The sequence below is a fragment of the Dysidea avara genome, chromosome 5 (assembly GCF_963678975.1).
Source record: "Dysidea avara chromosome 5, odDysAvar1.4, whole genome shotgun sequence".
Lineage (NCBI taxonomy): Eukaryota > Metazoa > Porifera > Demospongiae > Dictyoceratida > Dysideidae > Dysidea > Dysidea avara.
The window spans coordinates 40,703,510-40,720,494 of NC_089276.1; the positions used below are offsets into that span (position 1 = coordinate 40,703,510).

General features: G+C 36.8%; 1 protein-coding gene across 2 annotated transcripts in view; it reads right to left on the minus strand.

Moving 5' to 3' along the window:
- LOC136255518 (cell adhesion molecule Dscam1-like) overlaps positions 1–16,985 on the minus strand; it is a 72,255-nt gene that overhangs the window by 51,317 nt on the left and 3,953 nt on the right. For both annotated transcript variants that reach the window (XM_066048311.1, XM_066048310.1), the window contains exon 2: positions 7,248–7,574. In XM_066048311.1, coding sequence (XP_065904383.1) covers positions 7,248–7,574 — 327 coding nt within the window. The remainder of the gene's footprint in view (positions 1–7,247; positions 7,575–16,985) is intronic.

Sequence of the window (16,985 nt, forward strand, 5' to 3'; positions counted from 1 at the left end):
GTCTCGTTCTTCACTATATTCCTGAATCTCCATATCATCAGACTTAACTGTAAGTGTGTAGCTACTACCACTTGGAGAACCATCTGAAGAACCTAGTGACAGATACTTGCTTTTGGGAATGTTTAAAGATCCCCACCAAGTCTTATTCCACTGCATAAAATAATCTAAATTGTTTTGTAGCATAGTATGGTCAACATCACTTAAAATTGGATGATAAATTTTTGTATCATCAGCAAAAGTCCACAAAGAACTCTGTATATGATCAGATAAATCATTGACAATAACAATAAACAAATTTGGGCCCAGAACACTTCCTTGCAGTACGCCACTGATAACGGGAGATTCATTAGAATACATCCCTCTAACTCAGACTCTTTGTGTCCTGTTTCTGAGGAAGTTATAAATCCATAAAAGTCCATTACCAACAATACTATATGCTTATAGCTTGGATATTAATCTTTTATGTGGTACTTTATCAAATGTTTTTTGATATTCAAGATGTAAAATGTCAACTGGTATTTTATTGTCCAGGGAACGAGTCCAATCATTCAAAATTCTGAGTAGCTGCAATTTACATGACCTGCCAGGACAAAAACCATACTGGTGGTTATTAAGTAATGAATTAGAAGCAAGGTGCTGCATAATATGGTCTTGATAATAGATTCTGGCATCTTGCAAACTACTGATGTCAACCTTACTGGTCTATAATTGCAAGCGTCAGTCTTAGGTCCTTTTTTTATGAATAGCAACTACTGTGGCTTCTATCCATGAGTTTGGTAAACTTCCTTCTTTCAAAGATTAATCAAATATAAGGGTTAGAGGGGTGATGATACTGTGACGAACATTGTACAAAATGCAAGGATGACACTGGTCTGGACCAGCAGATTCATGAGGTTGCAATCTTTGTAGTTGTAGTAAAACATCATCAGGTGTTACTGTATGTAAGGAAGGGTTGAATTAAAGTTTCTTATAGGTAAGGTGGGTATAATGTTAAGATCCTCTCTAGTAAAAACACTATAAAAATAATCATTTAACAAATTAGCAATATCATTACCATTGTCAGTAAAGCTGTTGCAGCATAGGAATTTCTGGTTTAACTCTTAAAGTTTGATTAACATAGCTCCAAAATTTCTTGGGGTTAGTTGAAATACTGTAGGCTAAATTTTCTTCAAATGAAAGTCTGGCTTTCCTTACCAAAGATGTACAGTGGTTCCTTGCTTTAGAGTAGGTTTGATAGTCAGCATTTTGGTGGGTAAAGTGGTATCTGTTCCAAGCTTTGCGCTTTGCCTTTATGGCCTTTGAAACCTCTCTATTAAGCCACGCAGGATGAGAATGACCTTTGGCTGAGGAAAAATTTACTGTAGGAACATACTTATCAATTAAACAAAGTAGCTCAGAATGGAATATCCCCCCACATTTCAATAGTATTCAAATCCTTGAACAACATATACCAGACTTTGTTTGAAAGGTTCTCTGCCATTGATTCATAGTCACCTTTGTGAAAAAGGTAACGATTGTAATTAACAACTGGTATACTTGAGTAGCAAGTGTACTTAAAATTCAAAACGACATGGTCACTCTTACCCAAGGGCTCAGAAACTACAATAAATGAAATCATACTCTCCTCGTTTGTGATAACTAAATCTAATTTAGAAGGGGTAGTATGTTCTCCGTACCTAGTTGGAGAACCCACATGTTGAAAGAGGAAATTATCTTGTAGTGTTGTTAGGAAGACGTTATTGCTAACATCACTGTTGCTTGTAGACCTAGTACTCCAATCAATGTTGGGGTAATTAAAACATCCCATTATCAACAAGTGTGACTTGCAACTCTGAGTAGCTAGAATGATCAGGTTTGTTAAGCAAACATCATTTTGACTGCTGCTTGATGGTGACCAATAAATTGCTTCAACTAAAAAAAAACTGTTAGAAGCTACAGGAACAGAGCACCACAAGGACTCTTTAATCTCCTTAACGTAATAATTATAAAGTATCAAGTTTAGTTGCCTTAAGGCTAGATTTACAATAGATGCAAACACCTCTACCAACTGATAGATCAGAACAAAATAAATCATAACCATCAAGTTGTAAACTTTCCAAGGTAGTTGTGTAAGTGGAATGCTTTGGACAGACTTCTGTAATAGCCAGTATGTCAGGTTGAATAATTGATAATCTTGCTTTTAATTTATTAACTTTATTCAACCAACAATCAGCATTGGTATAAAAACATGTAATAGTAGACTTAGCTGAGGCTTGACTATGCGGTAAGTGATTGGGCTACCCATTACAATTGTTGCTTACTTCTGAGGTTGTGGTGGACAGATCAACAGCCATTTCAACAACAGGTTCTGTGTTTACCTTACCTCTGTTAATACTCAAATTCAATTCTCCACTTTCTCTCCGTCTTTTTAATTCAGCACGTAACTCCTTTTGAACCCTTCTTTCTTGGACAGAAAGATCAGGAGTAATATAAACATTCTCCAAATCGTCAGAATGGGTAGCTTGTTGCTTTTTTGCATTGGTTAAAATAGCTCTCTTAACATTATTACTACCTAGTTGGACACGCATCAAGTGGCCTTTTGGAATAGAATTAGATCGCAGACGAACAACACCAACAATTTCAAAATCATCTATTCCAATTTCTTTAGCCATGTTCATCATGGCATCCTTGTCCTTAGCCACACTTGAAGCGTGGTCACTAGACTGAGACTCTGGAACATAATGAAAACTTAAACTTTCTCTTTTCCTGGTCTCTGTATTCCTCTATGACCTTATAGACCAATGTATCTGATGTATTAGGGGCGGATCTAGGATTTTTTGAAAGGGGGGGGGGGGGGGCTAAGTTGGAGAAGAACATAGGTAGTTAGCAAGATAATATTTTAGATTCTAATGGGTATTATAATGCAGAGATTTAGTGATAAGATTCATGTTATGTCTGTAATAGAAGAAAGGTATTAGTGTGTTCGCATGCTGGAAAACTAGGAGGGTCTGGGGGCATGCTCCCCCAGGAAATTTTTGAAAATTAGGCTCTCTTATATTGAATCTGAGAACATTTTTAGGAGTTTTTCAGTACTTTAATTTCAAGGCTGAGCACCATGATAAATTTCATTTGCATACTGTAGCTAGCCAGTAGGTGGATCAGCACTAATGAATCAGCTCCTTTTCTATTTAAATCTGTGGGATAAAAGCTGGTGTAGTGGTTAGCTAAAAGGTGGTGTTGAGATTAGAACGATCTTTTAACATCACAATCAATATATCCTCCCTTGATTAGGGCTACTCAGCTCTTCTTTTTGTATTGTATATAGCAAAGCCGTCTTGTGGCAGGCTTTGGGGTTATTTTAACCTGCATTTTTTCTTCACTACAGACAAAGAAGAAAGACATTCAAAGCAGACTTTTTTAGATTAACTATTTTTGATTTTATCAGTAATTATACTAAATTTGACTTATTACATGCCATTTCTTTTCTACAGGATACAGCCCCGGTGACTGATCTACACTGGGTGACTATAAATGTAGCTTATCTCTCTACATGGTCACATAAAATGTACCTGAACTCTCTATGGGATGATTTGTTTGTAGTTGAACTCTCTACAAGGTAATTTGTATGCAGCTAAACTCTACAAGGTAAATTAGCTGATCTCTCTACAGGGTAATTTGTTTCTAACTAATCTCTCTACAGGGTGATTTGTTTCTAACTAATCTCTCTACAGGGTGACTTGTTTTTTAGCTGATCTCTCTACAGGGTGACTTGTCTCTAGCTGAGTTCTGTACAGGGTGACTTAATTGCTTGTAGTGCTGAACTCTGTACAAGGTGATTTGTTTGTGGCTGAACTCTCTACTGGGTGAATTGATTTCCCTACAAGATGACTTGTAATGGTCTGAATTGCTGAAGCAATTTATTTGTAGATGCATGGTAACTGTTCTATTAGAGCTGTATGCTCTATTAGGGTGACTGTTCTATTAGAGTATCTAGATTTTGCATTTGCTACTTACATGTAGTTTGCATTCGAATCACAAGGACTTCTATGATGATTATTCCAGCTACATACCAATTTTCAGCTCATTGCTCTAAGCGATTTGCTGGTAGGCATGAAAACTAATAGTTTTTTATTCATAAAACTCAATCGCATAATTGTGACACAGGTTGGGTTTTGTGTCATATCTTCATGGTCGATTCCTTTCAAACCACAAAAAGGCACTCCTACAATGGTTACTCAATCTATGTAGCAATTTTCATCTCATTCTTCCAAAGGGGTTACCCTGTGGGCATGACAGAAGTTCGACCTTATTTTACGTAAATAATCAGTCATAACTCTGTGAATCTTCATCGGATTCCTACCAAACTTGGTACTGAGATCCACTTTAATAAGCCCTTTATGAGCCCCTGGTGGAGACTTCTGTAGCAAACTTGGTTCCAATTGGATGAGGGATCACAGAGCTACAAAGGTGTGAAAATTAGGGATGAAACAAATACTAATACTTGGTGAGCACCCGTTAAGGATTTTGGTACTCGGATAGTAAAATTGATACTCGAGTACTTGTTAAGACCATGTGATCCAGGTCACATGATGTGTTTGTCATCAGGGAGTGACACAATTAAGGAAGCAGAGTTAGATTGTCGTAATTTTTTGTCAGGAACACTAACATCAGTACTTTAATACAGTGTGTGTATCATTGTTGTTACTTGAAAAGCTGTAAACTGTTTAAGGTTGATACAAAACATGTCAAAATGGGCATGACTACAAATAGCTAGTATTCGTGAGCACTCAATCGTTAACTATAGAGAGTACTTCAATACTAAAAAAAACATGAGGTGAAGAAAAATCAAGCTTATAGTTTTAATCATAGTAAATTTACATAATGTTTGGCTAGAGGCATCACAAAGTCAGGCAGTCAACAAACAGTGTAGTTAAATTAATACTTTTAAAAGTCACATTGAAAGAGTTTGGGGTTGCTCTACTTAGGAGGAAGAATAGTTTGGGATGTATTTTAGAAGTCAGCCAAACACACCATTTACTTGGCGGCACGTATGATCATACGTACAGAAACAAAAACTAAACGTTTAACTTTAAGGGTTTTTCATTTTAAAAGGGGGAGGAATACTTACACACCAGTCATTGTAATACAGTTGTAAATAAAATCTGGTATGAGGTTATAGTACCAGTCTTGGCCATAATAGTGTAGATATACATCCTGTATTTATATCACCTGGGTGCACAAGATGATCACCCTTGACAAGTACACGAAAAAATTTGGAATTTTCAACTAGAGTAGGGAACATAGCACATTGATAAAAAGTACTGAAACAAGTTGGAGTAGTCCATGATATTAAATCACAGTAAAACAATAAGAAGTGTTACATCCCTACTGTGCTCAAGATACCATAACGGAAATGCACAGTAGGGGCATAACACTTTTTATTGTTTTACTGTGATTTAATATCATGGACTGCTCCAACTTGTTTCAGTACTTTTATTGATGCGCTATGGTCCCTACTCTAGTTGAAAATTCCAAATTTTTTCGTGTATCTGTTTGTTAACTTTTTTTGTAAATGATTTTATTATGACTGGTGAACCCATGCATACCGCATCTGAAATGGCGCAGTGTGCCCCAGCCCCTTATCGTTTGAAAAGTGAACTATCCATTATGCTTTATTGCCAGCTATGTTCAACTCATTGCAGGGCTGGGGCCGAGAAATTTTAAGTGATCCGGCTAGACATGGACTGCAATGAAGGTCATAGTCATGCACACTACTCAGTTTTTATTGATCTAATATGATCTGTAAATCAGAGATTATCTGCTTTGGTGTGTCTTAACTGCATGTGCTATAAGCACACACAGCATGCTAAGCTAGAAGGGTCAGGGGGCATGCTCCCCCAGGGAAACTTTTGAAAAATAGATGCTCTGAAGTGGCATCTGGAGGTTATTTTACATGCAAAGTCTCTTCTTTTTGTTAACATTAATGGTAATTTTGTGCTATATTACCAATTAATTGAGTTTCATATCTGACTATTATAGCTAGTAGCTAATTTTATTTTCATGATGTATACAAAAATTTCTCAACATGAAAGTTTAGTTTTAGACTGTAACTGCATGCTAATACATGACATGGCATGATCAATTAGCTCAATGCAGTGTGCCATGGAGATGATTCACTGGGTAAGTTTAAGACAGTTAACACAAATGTAATGGCTTAGACTATAAGCTATTCTATACTGAATGCTTTATTAGAGTAGCATGATGACTGTTCTATTAGAGTATATTTTGATGACTGCTCTATTAGAGTATCTCAATCTTTTCACTAAAATCAAGTAGCTGAAAGTGATTGGCTGGACCGTGGGCTGCGGCCCTGACCCATTTCGAATCAACAGCTGTTCGTAAGGCACCTCTGCAGTTCACGCATACCAAAAAAAAGAAATCGTGCAGCGCACCCTAATCATATTAATTATTGTCTGAAAAGTGAAGTATCCATTACACTTCGCTGTCAGCTATGTTCAACCCGTTACACTGCAGTACGAATCAAGAACTGTTCGAAAAGCACGTCTGCAATCAAAATAGCCAGTATGAAAAATACGGACAATTTCTGTTTTGAAGGGAAGCCATCACGTGCTTACTGCCAAATTGACACCTTTCACTGTCAGCAAAGATGAATGGGACACAAAGGAGGACACTGGTAAGTTCATGAAGAATGCATTGTACATACTGTGGTAAGCCAAAAGGCACCTCTTGGGATGAAGCGATGATGAATAGTGAAAATATCAAGCCCATAGCCTTAGCCGTTATCGAGCTATGTTTGTTTGAATGCATCAGTCAGTCAGGCAGTCAGTCAGTAGAAAATTCCATTAAAATTAATAAATTATTTTTAAAATTCCGTAGCAACTTGTTGAAAACGTTTCAGGTCGATCTGAAAGCTTGTTTGGGCTTAGTTTTGCCTAACAAATGCTGCCTCATTGTCGTCTGGGAAAATTGAGGCTGGTTTTTGGGTGATGCTATTTCATGGGCCATGCCTACTCCTTTATGGCCCCCACTATACAGTAACTATCATACTGTATGATACCCTATATGTCCCTGTAAAGCAAAAGTACACACTCAGACATTAATACAGCACTACACTGTAATGTATTAGGTAGATGTGTAGAGATATGTATAAATATAGATCATTTCTTTATATGGATGTCAAGAAAGTAGGTGTGCATCCACAGCAGGCTTGTAGCTGACTGTGGGCATATGTACAGTATGGTACTCACCATGTACTGTTAGTGTAGCAGTTCTGTTAACACTCCCCAAACTATTAGAAGCTACACACACATATTCTTCAGCTAAAAATGGAGCAGTTTCATTTAGTGTTAAAGTACTCATCACTGTTGTTGTGTTGAGTGTTGTGGTAGTACTAAGATCAACATCAATCCTTCCCTCTTGATCAAATGGAGCCATATTAGATAATGATAAATCAACACCACTAATATACCAACTAATAGTTGGTAATGGATCACCAACTACTGCACAGTTAAACACTGCTTCATCTCCATCGACCACAATAGTGTTGACTGGTGGAACTGGCATCTCTGGAGCAACTACATGAATGATATTATACAAAATCACATGATACATTAATGCTTACAGACAGAAAAAACAATAAAACGTTGCTAATCCAGACCACTACTGTCAATATCCTGACTAAATGTTATGATAACTGGGTATGCTAATGTGTGTTCCCAATAAAGAGGTGTACAACAGATGCTATGTATGAATACTTTCATTAATACATGTATTTTATGAACAATAGTGTTTAGATAACTGAGAATTCACTGTACTAAGGTGGGAAATCTTACCCTTGCTGTAGTTAGACACCACATATCAGCGTCTTCAAGGCATTAATACTGAGTATATAGGAGGTGTTAGAAGAGGCAACATAGAAACCAAGGTGTAGCATTTATGCCGTGAAGATGATGGTATGTGGTGTCTAACCGCTTTAGAAAATGGTCAGCCAGCAATGAAAAGGAAATTGTAGCTATATGTTGTGCCATTGCTAGTGAAGGATGTACAAAAGGCTGCATGCATGGGATACTCCGCTTGAAAATTTACTTGCCTTTCAGGTTACTGAGATGACACTTTCACTGGTAACACACACTGCTATCAACAAGTATTACATCAGTTTGAGTAATAGAAATGTGTCAAAAATTAGTGACAGTACCTTGGACAGTACTGTAAGTTGTATCGGTGTACCAGATGCATCGACTAGACAAGCATCCCTACTACTACCCAAGGCAAGTCAAACAAGACTATAGCTGCCACAATTGAAACTCAATTATTTGGCTTCAACATGCTTTGTGTAACAGAAGTGAAAGTGGAGTAATATCTAGCAACACTACTGTAATAGTGCTTGCTGTGTCATCATCGAAATCCATTTTCCAAGACAGTACACGAGACACCAATTGCCTTGGCACTCCAGTTAATTCACTGGTATACGTAGGTGGTGAAGAACATGAAGTAGCTAGCTAATAGGGTATTTGTGATCCAGTCTGCGAAAAGGGGTCTTATAGCCATTTCAATTCCTTGTACTTGGCAACCTGTAACTTGATTTGTGAATGTGGTATCACCCTGAAATTTGGTTCCCTTATACCCCTAACATAGCACTATGGCTTGGTGTAATAATTATCTAATCCAAAACAGCCAAGCTGTAAAAAAAGTGTGCGGCCCTCAGAAAGGCTATGGTGAAAAAAGATGTGAAATCCAAGGTGGCGGCCAAGAAATGGCTGTGATGGTAGGTTAATGGTAAAAATTTTAATAATGACAATTCAGGTAAATTTTGTGAAGCGGCACAAAAATTCACCTGAATTGTCGTTATTAAAATTTTTACCATTAACCTACCATCACAGCCATTTCTTGGCCGCCACCTTGGATTTCACATCTTTTTTCACCATAGCCTTTCTGAGGGCCGCACACTTTTTTACAGCTTGGCTGTTTTGGATTAGATTTCATTTCTTTTTGTATTTGTATACCCCAAAGCCAGCCTATGGCCAGCTTTAAGACTTTTTTAACCTATGTTTTTTTTCTTTACTACAGGAAGAAGAAAAGATGAAGTAGATGTACTTTAAATATTTTATCAGTAAATGTACAAATTATATATATAATATATATGTGACCGGATTTGCGAAAAGGGGCCTTCCACACACATCCAATTTGCCAACTTTGACAATTGATAACTTCAGATTGGAAAGAGATATTGCCTTGAAATTTGGGCAGTGGTGATTTCTTTGCAGCTGAACTTTCCACATGATGGTTTCTTTGTAACAGAACTCTCTACAAGGTAATTTCTTCTAGCTGATCTCTCTACAGGGAGATTTGTTTGTAGCTCAATTCTGTACAGGTGATATGTTTGCAGCTGAGCTCTCTACAGAATGGTTTCTTTGTAGCTGAACTCTCTAAAAGGTAACTTCTTCTAACTGATCTTTCTACAGGGTGATTTGTTTGTAGCTGAACTATCTACAAGGTAATTTCTTCTAGCTGATCTCTCTACAGGGTGGTTTCTTTGTAGCTGAATTCTGTACAGGTGATTTGTTTGCAGCTGAGCTCTTTACAAAATGGTTTCTTTGTAGCTGAACTCTCTACAAAGTAACTTCTTCTAACTGATCTTTCTACAGGGTGATTTGTTTGTAGCTGAACTATCTACAAGGTAATTTCTTCTAGCTGATCTTTCTACAGGGCAATTTGTTTGTGGCAGAATTTTATACAGGGTGATTTCTTTGCAGCTGAACTCTCTACATGGTGGTTTCTTTGTAGCTGAACTCTCTACAAAGTAATTTCTTCTAGCTGATCTCTCTACAGGGTGATTTGTTTTTAGCTGAATTCTGTACAGGTGATTTGTTTGCAGCTGAGCTCTTTACAGAATGGTTTCTTTGTAGCTGAACTCTCTACAAGGTAACTTTTCTAGCTGATGTCTCTACAAGGTGGCTAGTTTGTAGCTGAACTCTCTACATGGTGGTTTCTTTGTAACTGAACTTTCTACAAGGTGACTTCTTCTAGCTGATCTTTCAATAGGGTGATTTGTTTGTAGCTTCACTCTCTACAAGGTAACTTCTTCTAGCTGATCTCTCTACAGGGAGATTTGTTTGTAGCTGAACTCTCTACAAGTGATTTCTGTGAAGCTGAACTTTCTAAATGATGGTTTCTTTGTAGCTGAACTCTCTACAAGTTAACTTCTTCTAGCTGATCTCTCTACAAGTTGATTTGTTTGTAGCTGAATTCTGTACAGGTGATTTGTTTGCAGCTGAGCTCTTTACAAAATGGTTTCTTTGTGGCTGAACTCTCTAAAAGGTAACTTCTTCTAACTCATCTTTCTACAGGGCAATTTGTTTCTGGCAGAATTTTCTACAGGGTGATTTCTTTGCAGCTGAAATCTCTACATGGTGGTTTCTTTGTAGCTGAACTCTCTACAAGGTAATTTCTTCTAGCTGATCTCTCTACAGGGAGATTTGTTTGTAGCTGAACTATCTACAAGGTAACTTCTTCTAGCTTATCTCTCTACAGGGTGATTTGTTCGTAGCTGAATTCTGTACAGGTGATTTGTTTGCAACTGAGCTCTTTACAGAATGGTTTCTTTGTAGCTGAACTCTCTAAAAGGTAACTTCATCTAACTGATCTTTCTACAGGGCAATTTATTTGTGGCAGAATTTTATACACGGTGATTTCTTTGCAACTGAACTCTCTACATGGTGGTTTCTTTGTAGCTGAACTCTCTACAAGGTAACTTCTTCTAGCTGATCTCTCTACAGGGTGATTTGTTTGTAGCTGAACGATCTACAAGGTAACTTCTTCTAGCTGATCTCTCTACAGGGAGATTTGTTTGTAGCAGAACTCTCTACAGGCGATTTGTTTGAAGCTGAACTCTCTAAATGATGGTTTCTTTGTAGCTGAATTCTCTACAAGTTAACTTCTTCTAGCTGATCTCTCTACATGGTGATTTGTTTGTAGCTGAATTCTGTATAGGTGATTTGTTTGCAGCTGAGCTCTTTAAATAATGGTTTCTTTGTAGCTGAACTCTCTCAAGGTAACTTCTTCTAGCTGATGTCTTTACAGGGTCACTAGTTTGTAGCTGAATTCTCTACATGGTGGTTTCTTTGTAACTGAACTCTCTACAAGGTAACTTTTTCTAGCTCATCTTTCTACAGGGTGATTTATTTGTAGCTGAATTCTTTACAGGTGATTTGTTTGCAGCAGAGCTCTTTAAAGAATGGTTTCTTTGTAGCTGAACTCTCTACAAGGTAACTTCTTCTAGCTGATGTCTCTACAAGGTCACTAGTTTGTAGCTGAGCTCTCTACATGGTGGTTTTTTTGTAACTGACCTCTCTACAAGGTGACCTCTTCTAGCTGATCTTTCTACAGGGTGATTTGTTTGAAGCTGAACTCTCTACAAGGTAACTTCTTCTAGCTGATCTCTCTACAGGGAGATTTGTTTGTAGCTGAACTCTCTACATGATGGTTTCTTTGTAGCTGAACTCTCTACAAGGTAACTTCTTCTAGCTAATCTCTCTACAGGGAGATTTGTTTGTAGCTGAACTCTCTACATGATGGTTTCTTTGTAGCTGAACTCTCTGCAAGGTAACTTCTTCTATTGATCTCTCCACAGGGCGATTTGTTTGTAGCTGAACTCTCTACATGGTGGTTTCTTTGTAGCTGAACTCTACAAGGTGATTTTTTCTGAACTATCTCTTTCCATATAGTTGCATGAATTCCCTACAAGGTAACTTCTTCTAGCTGATCTCTCTACAGGGTGACTTGTGTGTAGCTGATCTCTATACAGGTTTCTTATTTCTAGCTGATCTTTTGAATTCTCTTCAGGGTGACTGCTCTATTAGGATGACTGCTCTATTAGAGTATCTCGATCTCGCACTTGCCACACCAAGTTGGATTTCGTGTTATAACTCCGTGGCTTTAAGTCTGATTCTTCTACACCATTGATGAGCCTTTCTAAGATGATTACTCCAGCTGTACAACGAATTTCAAAGCGTTACCCCAAGCAGTTTATCTGGTAGGCGTGGCAAGCAGTCGTCTTTGTATTAGCTGATCTCGATTGCATAATTGTTACACACTGTTGGTTTTTTCGTTGTATCTTCCTGGTTTTTAGCTCGATTTCTTTCAAACTACAAAAGGTTTGAGGTTCAATAGTTAACCTATTCACCCACCGATTTTCAGCTTCTTCCCATACGCGGTTTACCCTGTAGGCGTGACAACATATTGGTGTTATTTTTTCGTGAATAATCGCTCATAACTCTTTGCCTGTTTATCGTATTCCAGCCAAAGTTGGTACCGAGATGCGCCTTTATATCCCCCTTCTGTGTGCCAAATTTCAAGGCAATCAGATATGGCATTCGAGTTTTATAGCAGTTTTTGTAAGTGTGCGACAAGAAAAAGAAAAATAAGAAGAAAAAAAACGAAGAAACTGAGCCAATTTTTGAAGTCGCATATCTCAGGAACGCGCGAAGCGATTTCGCTCAAATTTGGAATGTGGAGTGCTGCAGTTGGAGGGCATGTCCACAGCAAAAATCGTCCTGTTTCATCAAGGAAGCACAGAGGTACGGAGGTGCGAAAATTGCGTTTTCTTTCTTCCTGTCAATATACTCACGGGTGTTACGCGCTGGCTTCTTGGGCCGCACGACACACTACCGTGTGTCTTGATATGGAGGCGATAGGTGGAGTTATGATTAGTCAAACTTGACAATTTGGAAAGGCTATAAGGCCCCTTTTTGCAGACCGGGTCACATTTGTACTATTGTTTTGTTGACAATATTATCAGCAGTGGCGTAGCTACCATTGAGGCAACCGAGGCAGCTGCCTTGGTAAAAAATGCTCAACAATTCAGGCTGAGCAGGCCTGAGTTTTGGCACCCTGATTTTTTTACTCAAACATTACTACTAGACAGCATTACTGCACCACACATAATAGAATCTATGCCTGTAGTAAGCAGGGCCGGAGCCCATTGGCTGGACCACTTTTCAGCTACTTGAATTTGTATGAAAGATCGAGACACTCTAATAGAGCAGTCATCATGATATACTCTAATAGAGCATTCAGTACAGATTATAGCCACTGCTTGTTCTAAATCATTTACATTTTATATGTTAATTGACTTTTCAAACTGAGTTCCAGTGAGACAACTGCATGGCATTGCATTGAGCTAATTGATCATGCATATCATACATTAGCAGTTACAATAAAAAAATAGCCTCCATGTGCCATTTCAAAACATATATTTTCAAACTTTTCCTTGAGGAAGCATGCCCCCATACTCTCTAGCTTGACATGTTTAGCAGATGTAGTTGAATATCACATGAAAGAGATAGCTACGTAATTTCTGACTTAAATATCACATCAGTTCAATAAAAAGTATAGCTAGTGTGCATGACTATGACCTCCACTGCAGTCCATTGATGGCCCGACCACTCAAAAATAATATCTCCGGTGGAGTAAGTCAGTATTTTGTGTTGAGTAATAATTGAAGGCATGGTATATTGTAGCAGTAACTGTAAACTGGAGCATTACTTATGACATGTAGAATAATACTCTGAAACAGTTTCTTCCATCCAACCAGAGAGTCAACCTGCAAATGCTGTACCACCCATGCTTGATAGTTTTTGTGAATCAGTTGAGTCAGAAGCAGACCCTTTCAACTTTGCCTCGGTAAAATTTTTTTCCTGGCTACGCCACTGATCAGTGGTTAACAATAAATTCTTGCGTGCATATTATAGTGATAACAAAATAACTAGTGTGGTCAACCACTGAGTCCCTTAGTAATTAGTACTAAGAGACTTGTGTTGGAGTCTCTTCGTGAACAAGAAACTTCTATACTTCAAAGCATTGCTAACATTCCTTTTTCAAACAATAATGTGACCTTATTAAACATTGTTATATAATTATGTTACTGATAGTATAATGTTTTGCTGTAGTTGTAGTTTACATATTAAAAACACTGTCCTGTAAAAGTTCAACTGACTAAATAAAGGATAAACTATTACTATTGAATAATGTGACAGTACTTTACAAAATGCATGAAGGTCATTAGTGGAATGATAGTTTTAAAGGTTAAATATTTAAGTCAATGTAATAAAATTGTTCCTGCATAGCCATTCACTTTATTAGAACCCAATTGTGCACAAGGTTTTACTGCCAAATATTGTTTGTTTTGGATAGCTCTTTCATAGTATCCAAGCATAGTAGGTATATTTCATGGGCAGGAATTTAGTATGTACACGTTGAGCTGAACTCTGAGAAAACAGCTACAAAAATAGATTTCTTTGCAAGACAATAATAATATTTTGGCCAACCAGATAATTGGTCGTGACAGTAAAGGTGTCAAAGACAAAAGACTCTATTACAAGTTTGGGAAAGACAGTGTAGCTTTATAGAGTTCATATAGGAAATGCATAGTGAAATTAGGCACACCTAAGAAGAATTAAAACGAAAATCTTGATATCAATTTGAACAGTTACAGGGCTATTAATATAATTATTCACAAAAAAATAACACCAGTATGTTGTCAAGCTGACAGGGTAAACTGCTAATGGGAAGAAACTGAAAATTGGTACTTGGATTGATTAACTATTGAAATTAAAAAATACCTTTTGTGGCTTGGAAAAAATACTGTGATGATACAGCTAGAGATGTACTGATAAGGATTTTTTAATTGTACATATATTTGATTAATCTGTACCTTAGAGAGCCGATACTGATTATACTGATCCAATATGTGACCAGATTTGCAAAAAGGGTTCTTCCACACACATCCAATTCTATGAATTTTTTGAAAGACCATAACTTAGCGTTCAGGAACAACACAAACCTGAATTTTTCTCCATCCATTATCCTATGTTGGTGCACATTTGTGACCAAATCTCAAGTCAATAACATTTCCAATCTCAAGTTATGAATTGTCAAAGTTTGTAAATTGGATGTGTGTGGAAGACCACAAATTTGCATGTTTTGTAAAATGTAAATGAAATAGTACTACAGGAGTAACTACTACATCTTTAGGATTGAAAAAACATAACTTTTAACTATAAAGCACCTGGGTACCTATGGTGGTGTGGCCTTTATTACACTACCCAGACAATTAGGCACCACAAAAGTTTTAATTAATGCTCTTACAAAGACTCGCGCATGGATCGTTCTGTATTTTGATTAGTTATCAAAATGGCTTGTTGACAGATTGTTTAGTTCGTCCTGTGGTGCAGTTCTTTAATTCTTAGTATGACAGCTATACTGTATTCAGAAGATTTGGGTAAGAATAGTAACAATAACAATCATGCTTGCATGTACATTTGTATGGTTTCTTGTAGCCTAGTGCTATATACATATACAATTATTTGTATACTGGGCAAGAAGGCTATTTAAATACTGCAATGCAAATAAAAATTATAGTATTTTTGCCATAAAAACTATCGGTAATAATATCGTTACATTGAGCATTTGTGCTGATTACCGATATGGTAGAAATTGCCATATCGGCAACTGATCCAATCAGCAAGCCGATTATCTGTGCATCTCTAGATACAACAACAGTGTGTAACAATCACACTGCTGCTGTATCTAGAGATGCACCGAACAATGTTTAATAAAATTGGTAAATTGTTTTGGTAAAATTGATTATTTTATCGTCAGAGAATTTCAAAAAAGTACTAGAGAAAGGCAATCATTTTCACTTTTCATTATCAAGATTATACCAATTTTCCAAAAAAATAATAATAAAAGAAATTTGCTATGTTTAAATCTACCATAATTTACTTTAGTTCCGTGCAAAAAAATTGTCGTGGTAATTTTTGTGTAAAAATATTTTTGGATGATTTTCGTGATGACTGCTCTATTAGAGTAATTCGATCTTCTGTAAAAAATTTTCGTGTAAAAAACTTTTGTATAAGTTTTGCATATGAAAATTATTTTACAACGAAAAAAGCAAATTACAAAATTGAAAAACATTACTTAGACATTAATTTTAGCTGCGCTTAAAACTGTTAAGGTTATGGTATATCTTTAAAATGTGTAGGGGTGACAAATCACAAAACCTGTTTTTACTAAAGCAGGGATAAATAATTTCAACAATCTGCTGTGATAGCAATACAACTATTTGTACTTGCTTGTTTTTCACTACAGAATAACAATTGTTCTTGGGTGTGTGGTCCACGATAGTAAAAAAATGTGTTTCCAAAATCCACACTAACAGATCGCTGAATCCAATACATGTAACTAAACAACTAAAGTATCTAGGTCCTATGGAAGTGATTTTTTAAGTTACTGGTTGTGAAGATATTAATTTCACTTTTTGTAGTTTCTTTGATTGAAACATGCTATTTGAAGTCTTGTATTTCTGTCACTGAGAAGAAAAATGCTAAAAACACTTCCACGGGCCATAATAAAATAAATAATTATACAGTATTACTTGCTCCAGAAAAGCCCATAGAGCCTACAGCTATTGCTACATTTGGTAGCGAAAACATGTTATAGCGAAAACATGTTAGTGATAGCAGGAGCATGAGCAATGTATGAGGCTAGCTAAATCACATATGAGCAAATGTATTGTAGAATTATAATTTTGCAGAGTGTGGTTTTATTCAAGTCTAGGGACCAGCCTATTATGCTGGCATAATTATGAGCATAATAGGTGTTTGAAAGCATTGAGCATAATGCTAGCATAATAGGAAGAATACTTGTGCAATACCATAAATTCTTGCTTGTCAAAATACAAATAATAGAAAAAGATCAATATACTCTAATAGAACAGCCCATATCAAAACATTTGCCAAATTTCCAGTATATTGCATTTGTATGGCTTTGCAATTACGTTTTGTTATAACACCTTCTTATAAACACGGTGTCATAACGTCTGCATACTATGGTTTACGGAGATGGGATATGGTTCATTGTATTCCTTGATTACACGCGATTCACGTAGTGTATAATACAGTGTGCTGGGACAAAGGGAAAAGGCAGGA